At 33.7% G+C, this 24,401-nt stretch overlaps 3 protein-coding genes and 1 pseudogene across 3 annotated transcripts; 1 reads left to right on the forward strand and 3 right to left on the reverse strand.

Annotated features, from left to right (window-relative positions):
* Window positions 1-438: 438 nt before the first annotated feature.
* LOC128673588 (uncharacterized) lies at window positions 439-2,074 on the reverse strand. Its single transcript, XM_053751537.1, has 2 exons — window positions 1,885-2,074; window positions 439-1,361 (listed from the first exon to the last, which is right to left on the reverse strand). Exons 1-2 carry the CDS (start codon window positions 2,024-2,026, stop codon window positions 631-633), a joined length of 873 nt encoding a protein of 290 aa, XP_053607512.1. The 5' UTR covers window positions 2,027-2,074; the 3' UTR covers window positions 439-630.
* Window positions 2,075-12,108: 10,034 nt separating this feature from the next.
* On the forward strand, window positions 12,109-14,087 carry LOC128673594 (pupal cuticle protein 20-like; annotated as a pseudogene).
* A 2,190-nt stretch (window positions 14,088-16,277) lies between these two features.
* LOC128673596 (pupal cuticle protein 20-like) lies at window positions 16,278-18,009 on the reverse strand. The gene is made up of 4 exons (XM_053751547.2): window positions 17,923-18,009; window positions 17,343-17,542; window positions 17,006-17,251; window positions 16,278-16,459 (listed from the first exon to the last, which is right to left on the reverse strand). The coding sequence occupies exons 1-4, from the start codon at window positions 17,935-17,937 to the stop codon at window positions 16,411-16,413; spliced, it is 510 nt and encodes a 169-aa protein (XP_053607522.1). The 5' UTR covers window positions 17,938-18,009; the 3' UTR covers window positions 16,278-16,410.
* A 2,764-nt stretch (window positions 18,010-20,773) lies between these two features.
* LOC128673575 (pupal cuticle protein 20-like) lies at window positions 20,774-22,930 on the reverse strand. Its single transcript, XM_053751524.1, has 4 exons — window positions 22,856-22,930; window positions 22,235-22,479; window positions 21,723-21,968; window positions 20,774-21,399 (listed from the first exon to the last, which is right to left on the reverse strand). Exons 1-4 carry the CDS (start codon window positions 22,865-22,867, stop codon window positions 21,336-21,338), a joined length of 567 nt encoding a protein of 188 aa, XP_053607499.1. The 5' UTR covers window positions 22,868-22,930; the 3' UTR covers window positions 20,774-21,335.
* Window positions 22,931-24,401: the final 1,471 nt, after the last annotated feature.

Consider the following 24,401-nt stretch of genomic DNA (forward strand, 5'->3'; position numbering starts at 1 on the left):
GTGTTGTCGATTATTTTAGATAACAGTACGTTGTTACCATGACGAATGATGACTAATATGAATATTATGTCGGTTTAAGAATCTATTAACGGTACTCCATTCGACCGATCTCATAAATTCAACGAAATTTATTATGGTACAGTCTGCAGCAGCGGATATATTTAACTTTCTTGTTATGTCTGTGACATATAGAAAATAGATGTTTTCGTTGGTAAGAGCCGGTAACAAAATTTCCCTAACGATTGGTAGCCCCATGACTTACGAGCACTTTTATGTACTGATGTCGCCACTGTAATGAAGCTATAGGGATAATAATGCTTCTATTAAAATTTCTTATTTATACAACCTAAAGAGTTTTTTAACTTTCTCAAAAAGCTTTCGTATTATAAGGGAGCTGATCAGAACATTTTGTATTTGTTAGGAAATTAAAAAACCATGAACCGTAAATTGTTTATTAACAACATCTATAACAAACAAAAACTTATGACTTTTCCAGTACAGAATTAGAGAATTCACTAGTGAAACGAAGAGGATAGAAGTATCCTGCGATGTCATGTCATGACCATAACTTCGATGTCATGTCATGACACGCACATGCATGTGGAAGGCCAAGAAAACATGGTTTTGAACTTATGGTTCAACTTCAGTTTTAATGTCATCATCTGTTGCAACGAAGAAGAGAGTAGGTGAAGAACAATTTGAATTGTTTTCTGGTGACATGTCACCTACATCCATACAATTACTTTCAGATACAGATATATTTTTGGAATTATTTGGAATATTTTCTACATGTTCATTATTATCAATAATATTATTATCAGTAGCTGTTGGAGTATTACCACAAGGACCCATTATGTCATCAATGAGTGCTAAAACTTTCCTCTTAAAAATCTTTAACTGCTGTAGATTCATTTCTTTTAATTCCGGTTCCAGGCTATTCAAGAATGATATAACAGGGTCATTCAAAATACGATACTCGTTTAAGGTAGAAGGTCTATTTGTGGTAGTTATGTATTGTTTATCAGCTTCTTGAATAGTCAGTCTGTTCCTCTTTGTTTTAGGAGAACGTGGCTCATTATATTCTTCAGTATTTTCGGAAGCAGACTCGTCCTCATGGATATTAGATAGCTCTTGAGCGTGAATTATATCATCTATATTATTTATCCCTTCATTTGAACTAGTAGAGGGAAAATTTACTCCTTTGTTCGGAGTCGTCTGTTTTAAATGTGGAGTTAAAAATTGCATCACATCAAGCAAATAGTATGGTTTTTTTTTCTTGTGACCAGAACCATTTCTTGAAATTTTCATGTGTCTCATAAACACAACGCGTAGATTTCTCCATTTTTCTTTGCAAGCTATACCTAGAAAATAATAAACAAGTATTTTAAGAGATGTGATTTTTATTATTATTAAATATAAATAAATATAATATAATAAATATACATATATAAAAATTGTAACCATAGTATTTACTAAAAACAAAAATGGTTGCAATTTTTATGCACCCAAAAACCATGTAACGTTGTCCGGAGAGCACTTAATCCCTATTCAATCTTATGTACCTATATACTTATAATGCATATACGTGTTTACTTAATAAAAATTATTGTAATCTATAACATAACATTTTCATTGTTTAGTTTCAGTCAGATTGGATACAAACCCATGTAACACGAGTAGGATTTAAATCCTTTCGATTACGGGCACTTGATATAGTAATATCCGATTATAACCTTTATTATTACTGCTACGCAGGGCATTTAGACGAAGTATTTTTATCACTACCTACTATGCTTACTTTGCAGCAAAAAATATTACACTATTTTGTAATCTAACCATTATAATCAAGTACCTAAATGATATAAGAAAAATACGAAAAAATACCTGTCATATTCATTAGTTTTCCGATGACTTCCCATGCTTTATCTGTTTCTGTCCTTCGATAGTAGCTGCTTAGACTGCTGTTGTAGAGACAAGGATATTTCTTAACTTCTAATACGAAATTAATGGTTTGTTGCTCATTCATAATGTAAAATAACCTCAAACGCACGAAACTCGAAATACGGGGATACTGTCCGACGGTTTCAACGCAACTAGGTCAACCGGTCTGCGACTAGCCGCAAACCAGTTTAAAGTAGCTAACTTCACGGCAGTAATTTATGTTCAGAAATAAAGGTATTTGCAAATAAATTGGCTACAATATGAATTTTTACGTGAATGATGCCCAATTTTTAGAGGTGTGTATGTAATTTATTTAGAAATTGGTCTCGGAAGGGTCAGAAGATTTACACCTATGGTCAGGAAAGATCGGCTTCAAACGCGAGTTGGAGGGCTTTTAACATCTATTTCTCTAAAAAATATATATAAACTAGCTGTTTACCCGCAGTATCGCTCACTTAAATGCCCTTAATGGAACAAATTTTTCTTCGTATTAAAATGGCATTGCGATAGTTAAAATATCCATAGCGCATTTAAAATACACACATTGCCATCTATAGTGTTTTTATTGCAAAGTTTATTTATTACCATTTAGCTCCTATAATTAGCGCTACAAAAATGGAATACAGGTTTTTCGCAAATACCACAGGAATAATAGTTTCCGGGATGGAAGGTAACCTATGTCCTTCTGCATACTCATAATGATATATATTTTCGGGAAGGAATTAGCAAAATACTGGGCGTAAACTTCTCTTATTCTTCTATTCTGTTAATCCTACATTGCCTATTTGCCAGCAAAGCCATTAGATTAGATAGAATAAATAGATTTTTCTAACACGCAGTTTGTTTACAAATTCAACGCGCTGAATAAAGACACAATTCCATTACTTCTTCGGCAATGTGATGCGATGCTTTGTCACAATAAATAGAATGAGATGTCTTTTTTTGTTTTCTTTTTGAAGTTTTCATTAAACATAATTATGAAAGGTTCCACAGACATTATTGTTAGAGTTTTGTGAAATGTGTATTTAAATGTACTATTATTTACTTCTGCACTATACAGTCAATACACAGCTTCTGAGTGTATATTTTGTGGAATGACGGCCTAATATTGAGCTCGGAGTCATTAGCGAAAGTGGTCACCGTGACGCGAAGTATCGACGTAGGTGGACGGTGACGCGTCTGATACCACGGTAATTGAACAGAAAACTGTACCGTGAATGCAGCTGTCATCCCGACATGGGTTTGTGCCCAGTTTCTTCTTAAACAATCTGGCGCAAAGTTTGTGAGATTAAACCCATCGATGGCTGCTTCGGCTATCGATATCGATAGGGGCCGAATGCCGAAACTTTTACTTTACTCTTAAAAATATGTTACCACAGATATCCTAATATTTAATTTATTAAAACCTTTAAAGAAATATATCCTGTATATGTAGGTATCATTAGTTGTGTAAAACTAACAAGAAATGGTTAAAAGTCCGCTAAAGTATAGTCTTAACCTACGTCCAGAGCACAGAGCCTAGAGGAGCTACCTACAGAGCGTGGGCCAAACATGTATTTGGCCAGTTTGTAAAACTGACTTAAATAAAAACAAGGACACAAGTGTCAACAAAAAAACACAAAGTAGTTAGGTACGTATATATAGGTACAATCAAAACATATAATATGGCTCTGTGGAGCAGACACTCATAATTTAGAGATGAATGATTGTAATACTCACGACAGGTGAAAAAATTTGGTTGAACATTATCAAAAAGTGTTCAAAATTTTTTCTTTCTGGATACTTTCCTAATTTAAAACTTAAATTATTTTACAAAAGACGAACGGAAATAATTATCTTAATTCGTCAACTTTTTTAACTATTGCTGACAGCAGTAACGAAAACTTTATGCAGAAATAAATCAACCTCAAGCGATAGAGACTTACTTCGAGTATTAACTTAAATTATACTTATTAATTGCCGAAATACATAAAACAAACAGTCGTATCAATATAAATGATAGACTCCTTGACACCACAATCCATCCATCATGCTAATAATAGTAAACATAGCGGCTTTCACACGGACCTTTCCCGCGGCGCTTCACTTACGACATTAATTACGTCCAAAATGCAACGTTACAACGACCTTCAGATAATAACAAATGTGATGTGGCAACACTAGCAACTGGCGCAGAACACAGGTGGTCCAGAAATAAAGCTTGTAATTGATAGTAAACGAAGATGGACAGAAGTCTGAATAAAAAAGTTTTATTATTATAAAGTTCTAGCACAAGAGGACACATAATGGTTTTTCACAGATATAATCAGCGAAAACGCTAGACGTTAATCGTAAATCTCCTTGCAGACTTTGGAATAAATATTTTGTAATTAAAACAAATAAAGCTAGTTCATATTAAACAACTTATTTAAGAACTTATTTTTAAACATCCATAACACAATAATTACAATTTTCAAACAATTCACGTAAAACTATTCTGTGCGGATCTCTATCTAGACTTTTTTACGTTAAAGAATGTTACAAGTAACAAGAGATTAGTTTTTTTTGTTGTCAGTACTCGAGCTTTATATCTGTAGTATTTGTGTGTTGCAGCCGGCGCCGCATCAAATCGCCGGCATTCCGGATTCCCGCGGACCGTTACGATACCCGGACACGCGGCGCTTGCGCAACAGAACGCATCGCATTCGCCTCTTATGTAACTTCTTGCAACAGTTGCAGCCTCCCACACTATGTGCATTGGTTGACTAGGAATGAAGATCCGGAGGAAATCTTTTGCTCGCTTCTTCGATCCGATTTTTTATTAGTGCATTTGGCCAGTGGAAAATCGTCCTTATAGATTTGGATGATCATTCCGCATTTGGCGCGTCTGTAGTGGTCATGACCTGTGCTTGTTATCCATCTACATGTTATCATCATCAGACACTAAAAATTATGATGACTAAATGTCGCTATAAGACTGGAGAAATTTTAAATTCCGATATTATTTTATTGGAGTATTTTATTCACCTCTAAAATGTCTGGAAATTGAAATAGATTTTCGGTGAGTGGGTTCAAAACAACTATGTCTTAAATAAACTTTGAGGTAGGTAATGGTTGCAAAAGATCTATGGATAGAACATAACTAATATGCTCCTAATTAAGATTGTAGTATCAGATTCTCAAAATTTAAACTATTTACTAATTTAAATATTTAAATATACTTTATTTAAATATTTTAACTACGGGTTTCCTCAAAGAAAACGCATAGTGTGCACCAAGCAAAGCCGCGAGCCTCAGTCGGCCTTGACAATGTCGCGGCGCATAGACTATTAGACAGACACCCACATTTCTTATTTCCAATAAAGATTTAACATTTTCATAGTCGACTGCACAAATTAAATCATCTCAGTAGCCTTAAAAATGTAGTTTTGTTATGGTCAAAGAAATCATGTTACAAGAATATTATATAAATAAATATTGATATTACGATCGTACCTAAATTACAAATATTTGATTGATCTTCTATCATTCAAAATTCACTACGATAGTTAAAACATCTGCTAACATTTTATAATATAGAATGAAATTAAATAATTGAATAAATAATGGGCGATAACAAATAATTTATGAATTCTGCTTTAATTTACTTGACCCTTTCAACAGTCCCTTCTAACACTGAATTGGTATAAATATCTGTATTGCTGTATTGAGTGGAGCGACCTGAAGAATAGAACCTGAAGATGAAGTAAAATTTTTTTGAGATATTTAATTTCCACGGATGACGTTATCATAGAACACCTCGAAATCTCAATAGTCGTCATGTGTAACAAACAAATAAATGCTTCATATACAATGTTTAAGGTATAATAAGATTTATTAATTAGGATAACATATTTAGATATCAAAACTGCGGAAGAATAACTTCTTCCGGTGGTGGTTTGATACAAATAAACCGTTTGTTTTGCGTGATAAAATATATATAAACTTTACCAATTAACAATCGAGGCGAATGCATCAAATCAAAACAGCGAATAACAATGCAGTGAACAGCCATTGGTGCAATCGTAGATTGCGATAGATGTAAATATAAAACATTTGTATTGGGAACCAAAAGTATAATTTTATAACTTCTTAGGCGGAAGTTTTAGCTTAGGTACCTACTTTGCTTTCAAAATTATGTATAAAATAGTTACGTATGGTTACAATGATAAAATAGTTACGTATGGTTACAATGATAAAATAGTTACGTATGGTTACAATGATAAAATAGTTACGTATGGTTACAATGATAAATTTGTAGACACTGTAATAGTCAATTATTTCAAGAAAGAAAATTGGGTCATTTTAGGATACACATTAAAGACCTTAACCGACTTCGTACACCAATTTATAAAAAGCTGTTACACGTTTATCTGCTACGTGACACAAAAATAAATAATTTATGTTCAGAAAATCATCAATTCTGATTGATAACGGTAAGAGTAATCGATTAGTGGAGAAATAAACATATATATTGCGGTGTTATATCATTGGTGGCGCCAAATGTAAAGTGGAAATGTCAAGGTGGACCACCAATATGCTGCATTGTTCTCCGAAACAAACTTACTTTGCGGTATTGCGTAAAAGATTTTTAATACAATTTATCCCATAATTTTTCTACTTATGTATGTTTTGGGAGGTAAATACAGCGGTGCGTGTGCAGCACTTAATAAAAGTTTCAAGTTAAAAGTTTCTTAGGCCTTACCTTATCCTTCTATAGGCTTCTTAACATGGTATTTAATGGCAAAGATTTTTTAATCTTTGCATTTTACTATTATTCATATTTCATCAAACGCAATATAGCTGTAATGTTTTTTAAGAAATAACTATGTGCTTTGTAAATTTTTCTGTTGTAAAATTATATCCGACGATGGTGTTGTACATTATTCTATCACACTTATTTACTAATCATCAAAGATTTAGCGGATACCTTGGTTTTTGGGACAGATTTGTGTCACCAAGGACTCTGGATCGCTTGACCTAACATTCCTTAGATATGTGAAAGAGAGATACGTAGAAATGATGTTGCAGCTCGTTGGCCCAAAAACAAACTAACAGTAAATAAACTGAAAACGAGCTAAACACTGACAGACGATGAGATTCATGGATAATTTCTCCTATATTCATTTATATATATTTATATATATATATATATATACATATATAAATTTCAATTTTATATGTTGGGTTTACATCTAGTAGGTATATTAGCAAAATATGTTCTAGTCAGTGAACTTAGCACCAGAGACTATTGACAATGTCAACCTAAAGATCTACCTCGTTTAACTTTTGTGCTATGTTCTGTGGACATCTGATAAATTAGTTTCTCTCATTTGATGACACAAGAATATTAATTATCTCAAAGTGGATTCTTGAAGTATTTATGTTCGTTCTGAACGATAATAACTAGCTGTGCCCCGTAGGTGAAGCTACGGGGCATCTTCAAATTTTGAATCCTTCCTCATTACAATATGTCTATTTTACACATATTTATGGTTTCAGTTCGGACTGAAGTTCTAGAAATTATCAAATAAATTATTTAACATTATAAAATCAAAAGTAAGATTATTTATTTGTGGTCTTCGCGTTTTAACTAGTCTACTAATCTTCTTGAAGAGACACCATTCATCATGGAAGAAATAACCATTACTCATCGTGAAAATAATAACTGATGCGGGGAGGTATAGGTAAATGCTATTATTATATTATTAGTAATATAATAATAATATGTTCGCTTGACAGACTTTCAGTACTGCACAGTTGGCTCAGTGCGCTAGCACTCGGGAACTAAATACTTAAACAATCGAGTAGTTTACATAAAGATAAATACGAGTTGATTGTAAAAAAGCTAGTCTGGTTCAATTTCAATAAATTTTGCATGTGTTTCAGTATAGTAACGCATTGGATTGTTTAATTGGCCAGATGCCAGAAACCCAATATACATAAACACAAGGAACTCTCCAGTACATCATCCAACCATCAGTAATGTGGGCCTTTGAAGTTGAAGTTATGATTTCATTTAAGTATTCACGTGACTCATGTGTAAGTATATGCCTGTTGTTATGTGCCTGTAATGATGAATTACTAGCTTTTGCTTATTACTTCAGTCAGAAAAAAATTATACTTACTATATATTTCATTAGTAATTCCACTTTTCGTCGATTTTAATTGTCAAACACACTAGATGTTAGTACGCGAAACCTTAAATATATTTCGGAAATTCGCATCATATTTCATGAAGAGAGTTTGTAATTATAATACATTTTTATTCAAAAACATCAAACTAAATTCTCTTGCCCATAAAAGACAGTACCTAATTGAAAAAAATATTGAAAGTATAAATAGCTTCATTAAAGAGTAAGCGACGTAGTCGTATACGAGTAAATCTAACACACATTTTAACAGCAATAAGTTAGTATTATCAATTGAGTTCAATTCCTTTAAATAATTCAAAATGTTATTGCGCTGCAATCATTCTGTCCAATTCCAGGAATCGATTCGGGTCGATGGTACGGATTCGAGATCTATCGGCACTATCGGTTATCGATAGTGGATCGAAGGTCGTCGATCGCCGCGTCTGGACAGCGTGTCTGCAGTTGTTTATCTCCCGGACTAGGGCTCCTTCACACTAATATTTATTTTATCTAGCTACCCGACTATACGCAATTATTAAACTACTATTTTAATAATTACTATTTAATTATTATAACAACTATTTGAAAATTAACATACATGTAGTACCGTAATATAAATATTTTTTAGTTAGCAAATTTACTTCAAGCATTTCTAAATTATGTGTACAATTTACACCTCCTAAATTCAACCACAAGCCAGTTTCTGTCACATTACAGCACTATTGCTTGCTCGCATTAATAGGAGTTATGAGGTGAAAAGAAAATCTTCAAGCTATTAATTTTAATGGCAGTTAAATATTATACAAGAAATATTATCGAAGAAAAATGCGTAGTTAGATAAATTTAACAGGGAATACGCAAAAAAGTTCATAGATATTGAAATAAACAATAACAACGTCATCATTAGATTAGATGTAGTACCTACACATGGTCTTGTGCGTCATTGCGCAAGGTGTAAGGAAAACTTCCATCTAGTATTGCCATTTAGATTATTTTATTCGCTAGTGGACTTGGCAAAATGCCGGACAACAATCTTTAACTTTTGTTACTAGCATACACTGAACTGTATCATAAAGTTGTAGCCAAAGTAAGCATATTCTTTTCATTAAAAGGTCTTAAATGTAAAGTTAGAGTTCTTTAAAAAATATCCGCAAAGAAATCTAAATGTTTAAAGAAATCGAAGAAAGTATTCTAATTAAAGCCAATAAAGAAATGACTAGACCTATGAAGACACGAAATTTAAAAACAATAAACATGTGAATGTATGAGCGCTAATACATACTATCTACCTTATGTTAACCTAATTACCTAAGTAGCTGCTTAAGTATGTATTTTTCTTGCATAGACATACAATAATGTCTTGATATCACAATGTTCGACTACATTGCTTACTATGTAGGTACTTTACCTTAGTTTTAAAATTTGAAACGATATATCGTTTCAAAGAAAATATAAAAATATATCCGCCAACACACTTCTGGGCTTTCATATTCCATTTACAATGAGAAACAATTGTGAACAATTTCTGTTCTTATCACTTTTCAAGGGAAACGTTCTACTGTCATTCATGAGTGGGGACAAAAGGTGTCAAATAAAGGTACAAGATATGTTAACGTATTCAAAGAAAAAGGAAATACGAAATACTTTGCTAAAGCGATACTTTGTTAATTCAAGCGTGTTGTCCATCATTTTAGAATTTCCTTTCGTCGATCGCTTAAAATTTAGACGCAACGCAATAGATGACAATTGTTTGCCCGGCGCAATTGCACCGGTTTGTAAGGTACCTACACGTTAAATTTAACTACTTTATGATAAATAGTAACATCAATCCAACTTTCCCGGCCCAAAATTTTTTTTGGACCTGCATAATAATAAGTTTCCAAATGTTCAATGTGTGTTTTAGAAAAATCTATAAATTTCACAAAACATTAGATTAATTTTGGTTCTAAGATTTGTGTTTATTTTCCACACTACTTTCCGGCATGTGGGACTGGAACTCTATCAGCAGGTCATGTCTTATCTCAAGCTATACGTGTCAATGGTTATTGTCTTACTACGGACACGAGATTGTCGACACTGTTGCATACGATGCATTGTAGCGGCTAGAATGCAGCATATTTGACTCCAGTCGTAGCTATCCACAGTGCACTTTGGAATGCACTGCAAGATTTCCAAGAATATATCTACAGTGTTCATAGACATAGTGTTCTATGTATATACATTGAGTTTAATAAGCCAACATTCGATAATTTCGTGTGAATTGTGAAAAAAGAAAGAAATTTTTATGACTATCACTCGAACAATAGTCTCTCATAAATACCAAACAAGATTTAGAAAAAATGCGATATTCAATAAAAAATAGATCAGCTAAAACCAAACAAAGCAATGCGCCAACCAAAAAAATATAAGTTCAAACACATCTATCACACACAATCGCAGTTGGCACAGGGTCTGGCGTTGCTTATATTATATCGCTTTTGGATTCACCTCTCGACTCCGCCAGATATTTATTCAGGTGGAGGTAAACGATCTTTGTTTTACTCACAAATATACCAAAATACATTTTCTGTATCTTTTATCAATTTGTGTAATATACCGGTCTAGCGGTCCACGGGACAACTAGCACAGGAGCACGGATGCGATGCGCATATATTTTCCTTCAAATATTTCTTAGTTCCGATTTGCAGACTTAGAACAGTTATATTATGTAAGTAGGTATGAGATTTCACTGTGGCGCCTGTAATAGAAGCCCTTGTTAAGTAAATGAGTCTGGCATTTGGATTTGAGGCGTGTTGTAAATGTTTCTTGTTATCTTAAATCTTACTATCAATAATAATGCAGGTTGGAATAGACTGATAAGCCTGTGAAATTGACGCTATTAGTGCTGAAAACTTACCTTAACTGCACTTAGATAATGTTTTTTGTATAACAAATATCTACTTAAAATAATGCATCACATTCGCGGACACACCATGCTACAGCAGATATAACATTATAATAATTAAACTTTCATTTTGTCTCTTATTGCTTTATGTGCAAAAAACGGAAAAGATAAGTTTTTTTTGCAATTAATCAATCTTGTAAAGATTTATCCATGTGTACGTGGTAACTTCGAGCTAGTATTTGCCCAATAGTTAATCCGGTCCTGGCAACAACTATAAACTTCCACAAGTAACCAAGGGTTGTCTATTGTAAATCATCAACTCTACTTTGAAACATTGAAACAATAAACGTGCCTCACATTTGTATTGTGGTACTGATGTTATTATTACAGATTTTCACCTTCATCGACAAATCATATCGTGTAAGTGGGCTATGCTATAGGTATTATAAACTTAATTATATTGATTACTGTTAAATTACTTATGAAAAGTAATTTTACACAAGTAATTTAACAATAATCAATGTAATTAAGTACGGTAATAGAAGCTTTAGTATTAGAAATAGCGACCGGCAAAAGTACACATTAATACACTCGTGTCCTGTGGAGAATATATAGAGATTTCCACTAGTTATGAATTTATAATCCTCACATATCTCTCTCGTTGCCATGAACTAAAAGATATGTTCAAAATATTTAACTCTTTTAGTTTGGTTTCCATCCTCACCTTGTGTGAAGAGTCAGGGGGCGGAGCGCTGCGGGGCGTCTTGGTACCCTGCGAAATATGGCCGCCTGAGGTAGAAGAAGTAGCGTTTTACAAAATCTTTGAATACTGAGATAAAAAAATAATAATAAAAAAATTGCGATAATAAAGATAAAAATAAAAGTTTTATGAACTTGATGAGTTTACAATCACATTGGATTAAAATATTGTAAAAAGTGTCTAAAGTAATCGTTGCATTAGTAATAAAGAATGAAGAACAAAACCGTATAATGTATCCTCGTGTCGCTCTTTCGACCTACACGATAGAGAAGGTAGATAATACTAGTCGATAAAAATCATCATATATTTTTGGATGACTGCATTCGCTTAAGTCAATGACTTGGCCCACATGACATCTAAACAGATCAACAATACGAGCAAGGTGAAGCAACCGCCGAAAGGGCAGCCTAGGCCGATATAAAACGACTACATCCCTGCATTCTGTACCTATTCCGTCGCCGGCGCCGCGCACCTATCACACGATCGGAAGACCTGTTGTTCTCCATTATGTCGAAACTGGTAAGGAACTGAATAAACACCCATTGTTTCACGTAGATATTAGTTCCGAGACAGATATAGTTACAAACAATTTACATCTTGATATACAGGTTGGTCTTTTGTCGAAAAGACAACAATATTGTGAATATAATGGTAAGTTATTCATAATACAAACTTTTAGCTTTTACGAAGTTAGGATGCGAATACATGGTAAAGTAGAAGCAAAATAATAAAATACGTAATTAGGGGAAATGTTAGAACCTCATTAATATTCTCAACATCCTGCCTACTTATTATGAAATTAGTACGTGTCTTAAAATTTGGAAATTTCATAATATTTTTTTTGTACATTATGGAAAATTAAATCACATTTACTGTAAAAGGTTGTGAATATCTAAAATATTGAGTGTTTTGAGACTGATATTGAAATATATTTTGGTCTTCTGAATGTAAATTCAGAACATCATAAATTATTGGTTTCGTATTCTAAAATAATCACAGTTCCATGGAAGCTCTTATTCTATCATTCAATCAATAATTTTTATTGATAAAATGATACAGATGATACCTAGGAGGATTGCCTGGATGTAACAAAATCGACATATGACAATGTCTGTCTCTATTTGTCCACATGATTTATTATCTTTATAAATCATGTGGACAAATAGGAAATAACGGAAGGAGGCCCAGTCTTAAAGCTCTCCAGTTATTACTTCCTGTCCGAGTTATATCGCCATCTGATACATTTATTTATTTCAGACGTTTGTTTGTCTGACCGCCATGCTATCCTTGGCGTCCGCTGGTCGTCTAGACCACCTCTCGCAGGGTTACAGCGGCGCAAGCGCAGGCGCCTTCAGCGGACCTCCCTCCAACTACGAAAACGTCAACAATGGCGACGGCACATATCGTTTCAGGTAATCTTTTTTTTCACCTTATCAAATGCTTCAATTAATATTTCTAACTGCATATTTATTATGTTGAGGATGTCATAAAAAAGATATTTAGACCGTTTGTCTTTCAAATAACTACTGCCGTTTTCTACCTCTCAAAGTGAAATGTAGATCCAAGTACCATTTGATCCAGGAATTTTTGAGACTGATAATATGTGACAAATGTCTAATTGTAGCAATTAATTTTATTCCAGTTATGATACACCAACTGGCATCTCAGCGCATGAGAGTGGAGCCCCTCGAGCGCAGGGCCCCGAAGGGCCCGCAGTGACAGCGGAGGGTGGATTCTCTTACCGTGCCCCTGATGGCCAGCAGATCTCTCTCTCCTACACCGCTGATGAGAACGGGTTCCACCCCGTCGGCTCACATATCCCCACTCCACCCCCATCCCGGAAGCTATCCTAAGGTCTTTGGAGTATAACAGACAGCATCCTTCCTCGTGAGTAATTTTTAATTGTTATTTTTTTTCATTTCTTACTTCGTACAAAATGTTGTACATTTTTGCTAAACATTGTCTTGATTTCATGTAATTTGAAATCACCATCCTACTAATATTTCGAGTATAAATGCGAAAGTTTGACGGATTGATCTGAAATTTGGTACAAGGGTTATTATTGGTACAACAATTTACCCTGGACATATAGGATAACACTTTTTATCCCGAAATTCCCACCTCGTGGCGCAGCTAGTCATACATAAAAGTTGAATGTCCACTAAAAACCTGTGAAATATTTATTACAGAGACAACGGAGCGTACGAGGGACGCAACAACGCTTACCGCTTCTGAAGTCATTAATATACGCACAAGTCTTACCTCAGAACATGGACTGTGATATCGATGGATCGTTGACTATTTAATATTATTTATCTTCGTAACTTATTAATAAATGTGATGAATTTTACATCTTCTTGTTTGTTTGTTCATGTCATTTTTGCTACATGTAAATGTTTGGTCACTTTTATATCACACACAAGTTCAATTTGTGTTTTTTGTAGATCAAATATTTCAGAAGCTTTGTAGTATATAAATGTAAAGTTATTAGCTCCACTTAACCCTCAAAATTCATATAATATTATTATGATGAGCCTGAGAATGACCTCAATTATTTTTTCTTTTATCTATGGCTTACTAAAGAGGAAGTGGACAACGTCAAATTTGACAGTGCACTCACCACTCACTGCCAAGAGGTATCTTGGCTTAGTCAAACAAACTTTTAAAATCGCTCAATGCAAGTTTTGCCTTGTCATTCTGCTATTTCAAGAATACACTAAAGTTTAAACCATTACAATTTAGTAGTAGGCGTGGGGTAGTTAACTTATGTAACGTGGGTTCTCGAATACGTATAGTTCTACATGAATCCAAAGAAATAAACCTAAGTTACAAACTCACACCAAACTTAGTTTAACAAGTTATAAGGGAAATCTGAAGTGATTAACAAAGTTAATCTCTACACAGTGTAACATTAAATTAATTTTCCCATGATATTAGACGTCAATCATTTTGACGCCATTTTGCTTCTTTGCTTAAACTTAATTTCAATGAAGTAGGGTAATTTGTAGTTTATAATTTCCGCAAGATTAAGTAGACATGATTTATGTAATCCATCTAGCTCTGGATCGCAGTTTCTCGTGTTTCACACGATAATATCTTGTCTTTCTAATATTCAATCTGGTGGGTGTTATGAGTTTGACGAGTCCGTGCATATGCTATATGTATGTTTACAGATTCATACAGATGCAGAAAAATCTAAATCTAAATTTAGATTTTTGTTTGTTTAATTAGTGATAATACTCATACGGCCCAAGATATCTTGGAAGTACGAAAGACTTTCACTCAACACTTGGCAAAAAAAAATTTATGAGTGGTGAGATACATATAAAGCCCTGCCATGATTCAATATTGTTTCATTTTATTTTTCAAGTCAACTCGTTTAGTACATATTAAACTTATCATTCGGTTTTTCTTAATAGTACCTTTTGAAATTTTAATTAAAGCCAAAACTAGCTCTACTTATTTAAATAATTGGTCTAGTCTCACTGCTTTCATAAATCTTGAATACTTTTAACATGCAATCAAAAGAAATGTTTATTTTTCTCTTGTGAACTGTAAAAGTTAAAATAATGCTAATGCTGTAAAAATAACGTGTAACTTAGCCCGTAGGCTCCTCTTGAGATTTTGGGTCTGGTACGAGCAAATTACTTACTGAATTATTAGTCCCAAGGGGTAGTGTGCCTTCATTACTTATAATATTAAATACTGTTTCACTGACCGCATCCAGATCTATGTAACCAAACCACCTAATTAATTATGTGTTAACATAGGTTCACATATAAGAAATTATGTAAGTAATCTTTAAATCTTTTGATATCTCCTTTGGTGTATTATAATTATCATCCCGCGTCTCGATAATGTTACAAATGTCACTGGCATTGTTTCAAAGGATTGAGGACAAATTTTTCTTTTGTTATCGCTTTGTAGTGAAAAAATCAATATACGTAGCAATAAAAAAGCCGAAATAATCAAAGACAAATCAAAGTTTTGCTTAGATACCTACAATGACTGTTTTATGAGTGACAATGTCTTTTTAACCCCCGACGCAAAAAAAGGGGTTATAAGTTTGACCGCTAAGTGTGTCTGTTTGTCTGTCTGTTTAGGTGGCACCGTAGCTCATCGACGGGTGAACCGATTTGGTTTTTTTTATTTGATAGCTATTTTTTATGCGGTGGTTTTTAGACATATTTGATCAAAATCGGTTCAGTCGTTCAAAAGTTGTAGCCAAATGAATATTGAAAGTCGAGGGTTTCTTAATTTGTCTAACAAATAAACTTGTTAGTATAAACACCTCAATTAATTACCGATGGCTGCGATAATACATGCTAAAAGCATTCGTTATTGTCGGTAATTTTTAAATTCCAGATTTTAAAAAATACAAAAGTAAACAATTAACTAGGATAGTAATATTGCAAATTATGTATTCTTCTTTATTTATAATTCACATTGTACAATATTATTTATTGAGTATTGAGAATGATGTCATTCAAATCTTAACGCGTTTATTTCCTTTTGTCTTGGGCTTTGGAATAGGAATCAAATTGAATCAAACCAACTTTATAATTGTCATACTAAGTATATTAAAGCTTGCATAAATATACGTCGATTAGACATTGCTATAGAATAAATAATATGTTTATCACAGTCCGTATCGTTGATGGGGGCTGGTGTCGTCAATAGTGGTATCCATTGTATCGTCCGGCATTGTAGTGCCCGTCTCCGCTGAAACAAACGTTATCGATATTGATTTCGATAATATTGTTCCTAAGATATAATTTTAGAACTCGAGACGATGGACTACCTTGAAAGTTGTTGTTTTAACATATAAGTAGTATGAAGATTTATAGGCTTGTAGCTGAAATTAATATTCGATGTCATGTGGAAGTGTCTTCGTTGGTATATTAGAAATACTAACAGTATTTTACTATTTGTTTCATACAATTTTCAATACGGTATAACAGAAGTTTATTGCATTAGTTACATAGTATACATAGTACAAAACCTATCAGAACTACATAGTTTAAAAATAATTATTTAAATGTCTACGTTGCGAACCGGTGCAAATGCCGTCAAACAATTGTTTATCTATTGTGGTTCAATTCTGCGCGATCGACGGGTTAAATAAATTGCGCAAAAGGCAGATTTATTACTGTTTATTATACATGATGTATATTTATTATACATTTTCATCCAGGCAATATTTTGAAAATTTGGTAGAGGATTGCAATTTTCTTTTACATTTTAAAGCTTTAAATAAGTGTTACTTACGATGAAGGGTTCTGTCTGTTGAACTGAATGGACCTGAGGATAGCCTCCGGGATGGGGGGTGGGGTGGGGATGTGTGAGCCGACAGGGTGGAAGCCGTTCTCATCAGCGGTGTAGGACAGTGAGATCTGCTGGCCATCAGGGGCACGGTAAGAGAATCCACCCTCCGCCGTCACTGCGGGCCCTTCGGGGCCCTGCGCTCGGGGGGCCCCGCTCTCGTGCGCTGAGATGCCGTTGCCGGTTTCGTAGCTGATAGAAAATACATTTTAGTTATAAGTATTAACTAAAACTTTACATCGGCACAAAAATAAAATCTCTTCAACAATATTTAAGAACTGACTTGTATCTGTAGGTGCCGTCGCCGTTGTTAACGTTTTCATATCGCAGTATTGGGATGTGGGCCCCTCCGCTGTATCCGAACCCTGCTCCCGCGCCGAAACCTGCCCCGAATCCTGCGCCGGCACCGGCGCCGAAGCCATTGTACTGCGAGTAGTACTGCCCGGCTGATACAACAGCCAACAAGGCTAGGATTGACACAAGCTGTAACAACAAAATTAAAACTAAATGTTTCTCTTAGTATCCCACTAAACAGTTTAGCCGTAAAATTTGTGTATGGAGGCAATATTTTGTCAAGACCTTATTAAAATTATTGAGAAATCATAATCAGCACTAAATATACGATTAAGAAATCTTGATTACGAAACTTTAAAATTCAAATTCAAAATTACTTATCCAATTTAGGATAAGAATCATCCTAAATTGAACACACATCACTTATTGACGTCAAAACAGCCTTAAATGAAATTATAAGTAAAACACGTATTTTGATTTTGACATATAAATTATAAATAATAATGAATGTGCTTCAATACCAAAACAAATCTTTTTTTATATAAAAAATATATATCTAAAAAATATACCGTTAAAGAACTCATGTTGGAAGATGCTGGTCTATTGAACAATGGAGTTGAAAGAATGATGTCTGTAACACGAGCAATCTTTTTATATCGAGCTGCCCTCCCTTCGCAACATATCATTCAGGGTTTTCTGTTAGACGCAGAGTAAGGTGTTTAGCGCATACCAGTGCGGCCACCCCCTATTGAGCGATGATTGCTGGCGTGCGCCGGCACATAGATCACCTTTGAAACCATGATGTAGGAACAAAGAGTTTGATCTTGGCATTTGATGATATCTTTATCCATATTTGGATGATAGACAAATTGAATATTGACAAGCAGAGTCAAAGGATAAATCAGACTTGATTTAGGTTGCCTATACTGAATTTGTTTGTTGTTGCTTTTTATTTGATGGTAATAATTATATTAGATGATATAGATGACAATGTGAAAATTATTAACTTGATTGTATTCTCGTGTGATTCGGAGAACACAGATGCTTTACAGAACTTAGCTTTTGATTCTAACCATTGCAATTAATGATCATCGGCTATTAAATCTAGTTGATATTGTCCTTTTAAATGTGTGTGTGTTTCCTTTTAAATATGTTTAATTTATATATACTTAAAGAGAAACATACAAAATTTTTGCGTGTGTTAATTTTTACGATAAGAATTTACAAATAAACATCAATTCTTGATGAACATCAATTCTTGACCTAAAATTTTGTATGTTTCTTTTTAAGTAAGTATGTATAAATTAACCCTAAATGGTTCAAAACTGAACTGATGCAATAATCAGAATCATGGAGATTCAATTTTGCCTAAGATTCACGGTAAATACAGACCGTGGGTTAGAAATATGCGATTTGTGCAAAATGCATTTGTATGCACTCTAATGACTCACGTCGCACACGCCTACTGAAACCTAACTGCACAGATTTCTGCAGGCAACTGATTGCATATGAACGTAATTGCATCTAGAATTCTGTTCACCTGCCAAAGTTAGTTAACGCTTTATTTGGAATAGCAGAACACGTACACACGGTGCCGGTATCGACCAAAATATTGCTTTTCAACAATTTTACAGTATATTCAAAAAAATCATTAGACATTTAAGAAAGAAAACCAGGGTTCTCACAAACATTTTGCCACAAGCTTTTATTGTCGCCAGAGAGATGTCCTTGCGTTCAACGAGTGGCAAAATGTCCGCGGAATAAATTGTTGAAGAGTTCCCTCGTCGGGAGCCGTTCGTGGCTGCATCGTCATGCATATCAGAATAATACTTAATAATTGATTAATTTTATGTACTTCATGACATTATTTGTTAACCCTGCTATTGACTACTATTGTAATGTAATAAGTTACTAGTGTACGGATGTTTGAGGTGTATACATAGTCTGTAAATTTGTATGCGTTTTTATGAATAAATAAATACACTAATAATGGAAATTCCAGCTCTGTAGGACAAGCGGCAATAGGTGAAATTGAACTTGCAAGATTTTATTACAGACAAACATCGAGATAGGTATATATAAAATCTAGATATTTATAACTAAAATAAAATGATATAAAATCAAATATCAAAAGTTATATCATCGCAATTATCTGCGATCTTTGTTTAAATGACAATGTCGCTATTTACATTGGGAGTTTCGGTATAATTTCCAATAACAGGACAAAATTGGATGCGACGTGTGATATCTGCCCGTTCCACTGCGATAATTAAATTTATGTCATAATTTATCAGAGTCTGTCAAATAGATTTGAGTAGAAAGGTCACAAAAAATGTAAAAACTTGAATATGTATAGTACTACAGATAAAACTGATATATTTATGATCATTATCGTAATTCATAAACTTTAAAGTTGTTTGGAAAATCCCACAAAAAAGTAATAAAATAAAATTAAATGTAGTAATTTACATATGTCACATAATACATATACGCTATACATTTACGCTGGAAGGCTAGGGTTGCTTTTTCGGAGGAATAGTTAAAACAATGTCATTTTGACAGTAAATCTTTCACTGGCATTTCCATAGATTTAGAAAAGGCCCCGCGCACGGCGTATTTCAATCAATATAAGTATAGTCATCAAAACAAAAAAAAATGTCTTCTCATCCACCCTATTGCTTGAAACGACACAATGGTGCTTGTTAAAATAAAACTAAACAATACCGCTTAAAATAACCTTTGTACCCGAGTTAAGAAAGGAAGAGATTTGTCATCACCATTATCATAGAGTTTAGGGCATTTGAATCGAGTGCAATATTTTCATAACATTTTTTTTCATCAACCACACTAAGCTAGCATTCAAAATTCTGTGCCAGCATAGAAATTTATGCAAAGGCATAAATTTCTATGGTAGCATTTATTTTTGGATAGCTCGATGTAACAATGAAAGAAAATCTGATAACAATATTTCTGTGTAAAATTTGTTCTTATGTAGGTACAGCTTTCCAAGATTTGAAAATGGAGAGAGAAGATTTTCCAAGAGAAAAATTGTAAAACTAACATATGGAAAATTTAAAAAATCTATTTTATGTTTGTCGTGCGAGTATGCGTTCAAAGGACGCAAGAGGGTTTCTATTGTTGCATGTATAAATGAACATGCAATACTAGCTTTAGCTACTACCTTTAGCTTTACAAACATTTCTTTCTAATTACTGGGGTATTATTCTTTCTTATTCCATACCTTTTAATCGCTAGGGATTTTTGTTTACATGCTCAGTTCATAATACTTAACAACTTCGTATGAGCAAACCTGAATTTCAAAAATCAGAAAATAAAAATTCAACCTTCTTATCGTGTATGTACTCGTACTTTTAGCATATGTTTTTTGTACAATAAAGATATTACAAACAAACGACTGTAAGTAATATATAGTATTTATTTATTCATCAAGCATTATATGTACATTGCTTATAAAATATATTTAATAAATTAGTGCGTGTGTGCATATCGTGGTATCACAGTGCTTATTTTCGATACTCATAGCTCAGATATTAGAATCAAATAAATCATTAGAAATAAATAAAATATTGGACCAACTGTTTCTAAATATAAAAAATAATTTGGAGGCTTGATACATAAGAGATTAATTGTGATAAAATTTGGACGTGACATTTTTCTATTACAGAAATAAGTCATTGAGTTTGACCTAAAAATATTCTCGCGGAATTGAATAGGCTTACAATTTCGTATTGGAGAGAGGCAACATAATATTAAGTAAATAGTTAACAAAATTGCTTCGCAACCAGGCTAATGGAAAACTGTTTTGTCGGGCTTTAAAAGGTCCTTAAAAGGACAAGTTATTATGGATTCTATGTCAATTTTGTAGAGTGTAATATTAATTACTTATTGATTGAAGAAGTCCAAATGGGATTATTTCTTATGATTTTAATGAAGTGAGCTATAAGTGAGTGAGATCATTAGATTAGTAGCGGTAACCACCGGCGCCACCGGAACCGGATCCGGATCCGCCGTTGTAGGCACCCTCACTGGAAAAGAGAAAAATATCACTGTATAAAGAATAAATACATACGTATATAGAATAAATATGTATAAAGAATAAATATTTTCGCATTCATAATATATTTACGTTCATAATATAGTTACTTTCGCCCAATGGTAGACATCTAAACAATATTGTGTTTAGATATTTAATCTTAGAACTATAAGGCAATTGTGTAGAAGAAAACCAAATTTAAAGATAATACCAAGTTTTCTGTTTTTTAAATTTACCCTTGTTTCAAAGGGTAACATTAATATTAGGTATTCAAAGGGTAAAAAACTACATATTTAAAAATTAATTGTCACATACGATGACGGGTTGCGTTTGTTGAACTCGATAGAGCGGAGAATCTCCTCTGGGATGGGGGGCGGAGTGGGGAGGTGTGGTCCGACGGGGTGGAAGCCGTTCTCATCAGCGGTGTAGGAGAGTGAGATCTGCTGGCCGTCGGGCGCACTGTAAGAGAACCCGCCTTCCGCCGTCACTGCGGGCCCTTCGGGGCCCTGCGCTCGGGGCGCCCCGCTCTCGTGCGCTGAGATGCCATTGCCGGTCTCGTAACTGGGAAGGTTTATTAATAGATTATTAATTCAATATATCTGATGAATTCAAAAAGTCATCACAATATTTTATTTTGATTTATTTTGAAGATACTAATTTTATTCTCTCGACTCGTGTACCTAACGTACATCATTTTGATACACTAAATAGTACACCGAGTAATTTCATTGTATACCATGTCGTGAAAGCTATATTTTTACGCGATTTGTAGTATTTTCAGAGTCAAAAGTAGATATAAGCTGCTGGAGATAATCGAAGTATCTCACCTAAATTTGTATGTGCCATCGCCGTTGTTAACATTTTCAAACTTCGTGATGGGAATGTTGGCTCCACCAGAGCCGCCGCTGAAACCACCTCCACTGCCCGCGCTAAATCCACCCGCAAACGCCCCGCTTGACGCTCCGCTGCTCGCTCCAGAGCCACCAAAGCCGCCGCCTTGTCGAGGTGGCAGGTATTGGGGCTCCAAACGACCGCATGAGCCAATGGCCATAAGAGCCGAGATCACAGTTACCTGAACAAGATAAGGTAATTAATTATATTTATTTACTTAGTAAAAGGTTATTCATAAGAAATTTAAACCTGTAAAGCTTTTAAAGTAGGTATTTGTTTCGTTCTGTTTAGATAAAATATTTTAAAGTACTACTTATAGTGACAAAACATTACATGCTTTAAATTTAGTTTAGGTTTAGGGTCAAATTTTAAAGTTAAGTAATTTTTTCTACAACATTTATGAAAGTGAAACTAAAAATTGTGGAAAAATGGTTAGTTATTCTGAAAAGTCATTAACGTTTAAGGGATCAATCAAAAAGTTTTTGATTAAAAATTCCAAATTGTAATATACATAACTGACCATGTACTTTTAGCTAGAGTTTGTAATCTTAACTTACCAAGCCGAGCATAATTCTATATTATTTGTATTAATTGAACAAGTGCGGTTATTCCGTCCGTTTGCTGAAGAGTATAGTGATCTCGAGGATGTACCCCGTTTTATATTGGTCCGGATTGGCCTTTCTCGGTTGCCTCACCTTGTGCGTGTTCTGCGGATATCGCCAGGCGAATTCGTCCACGCCTTGAGGGTTTTGTTATAGGAATTCCTTTAGACTATTACAGTAGTCATTTAGACTCAATTATTTTATTAAATGTAACAATTTTTGAGATGTTAAATTGAAGCACTGAGAGAATCGGATCGATTTTTAAGCAATATAATAATAATATTGTTACTTCTCCACACGATATTTTTGATTTGATCACTAGAACTTGATGCAGTGTTTAACTTAGTTAACTCTAGTAAATTATTTATCAACCACTGTTGCACTTGGCAAAACATCTTCGTTATCATTGCCAAAAATGATACCTATGCTATATAGTGTAGTGAGGAAAATAAGTAATTCGGAGTAAAACTAATCTAACACGCATATTGCCGATGTAATATATTAAATTCATATGTAATCGAAAATATCTATCTCGATAATTACTACGTGGCTGTAACTATTGGCAGGTGATGTATGTACTGGGTGTTTTCATTTGCATGTTTGCATATTGGTAACCTAATAGATTTGTAACATTGCGTAGTATCAAGAGAAGTTCACCTGTCGGGACCTAAGTTTCGGTTACGACATGAACGATCACTTAATAAATTTATTACATATTAGTATCGGCGGAAATGCGAACACAAGTGTCAGTATACTTATTGATGTACTTATAACAAATTTTTACTCTCGCTTTACTGCAATATGTGTGACTAATATCTTTAAAAGAGACGGAGTTATCTCAAATTTATGAAATACTCGTTTTTGTATCTATTATGAAGACTCATCGCTTTGATCAGAAATTAGATTATTGTGTTACATTAGAGCCTATTTAACTAAGATAGTATTTGTCGATTCAATGAGGCTCTCTTTGCCACCCTTTTTTAACGCCTGACGATAGAAGGAGGTGTTATATGTTTAATGTCTCTATGTATCTGTATCCGTGGCATCGTAGCAGCCTAACGGCTGAACAGATTTTGATCTAGTATTATTTTTATGAATAAGGATTTAATCGCGAGTGTTCTTAGTTATGTTTGTAAAATGTGTGTTCAACTGTTGGAAACCGTTAGTTCTTTTCTAGCAAAGGAAACTATGCCGAGAACTTCGGAATTTCTTAAATATAATTTAAGGGATTTTTTAAAATATAATATAATTTCTTAAATTTTTAAATCAATTGTTTTTCATATTAGTTAATTTTTATTGGTCTTAAAATTCAGTGAAGGAAGATATATGCTCTTCTCTTAATTTTAACCATATTAGAGCTGAGACTATAACATAGACATATCCTAACAATTACTATATTGACTGTAACTAATCACATGAATTTAATCATGTTTATCGTTACATTACATAGCACTTTGGAATTAATGAAATAGTTATTATGGAAATTATATATAATTTGTAT

Source organism: Plodia interpunctella, chromosome 11 (assembly GCF_027563975.2).
Source record: "Plodia interpunctella isolate USDA-ARS_2022_Savannah chromosome 11, ilPloInte3.2, whole genome shotgun sequence".
Taxonomy (NCBI): domain Eukaryota; kingdom Metazoa; phylum Arthropoda; class Insecta; order Lepidoptera; family Pyralidae; genus Plodia; species Plodia interpunctella.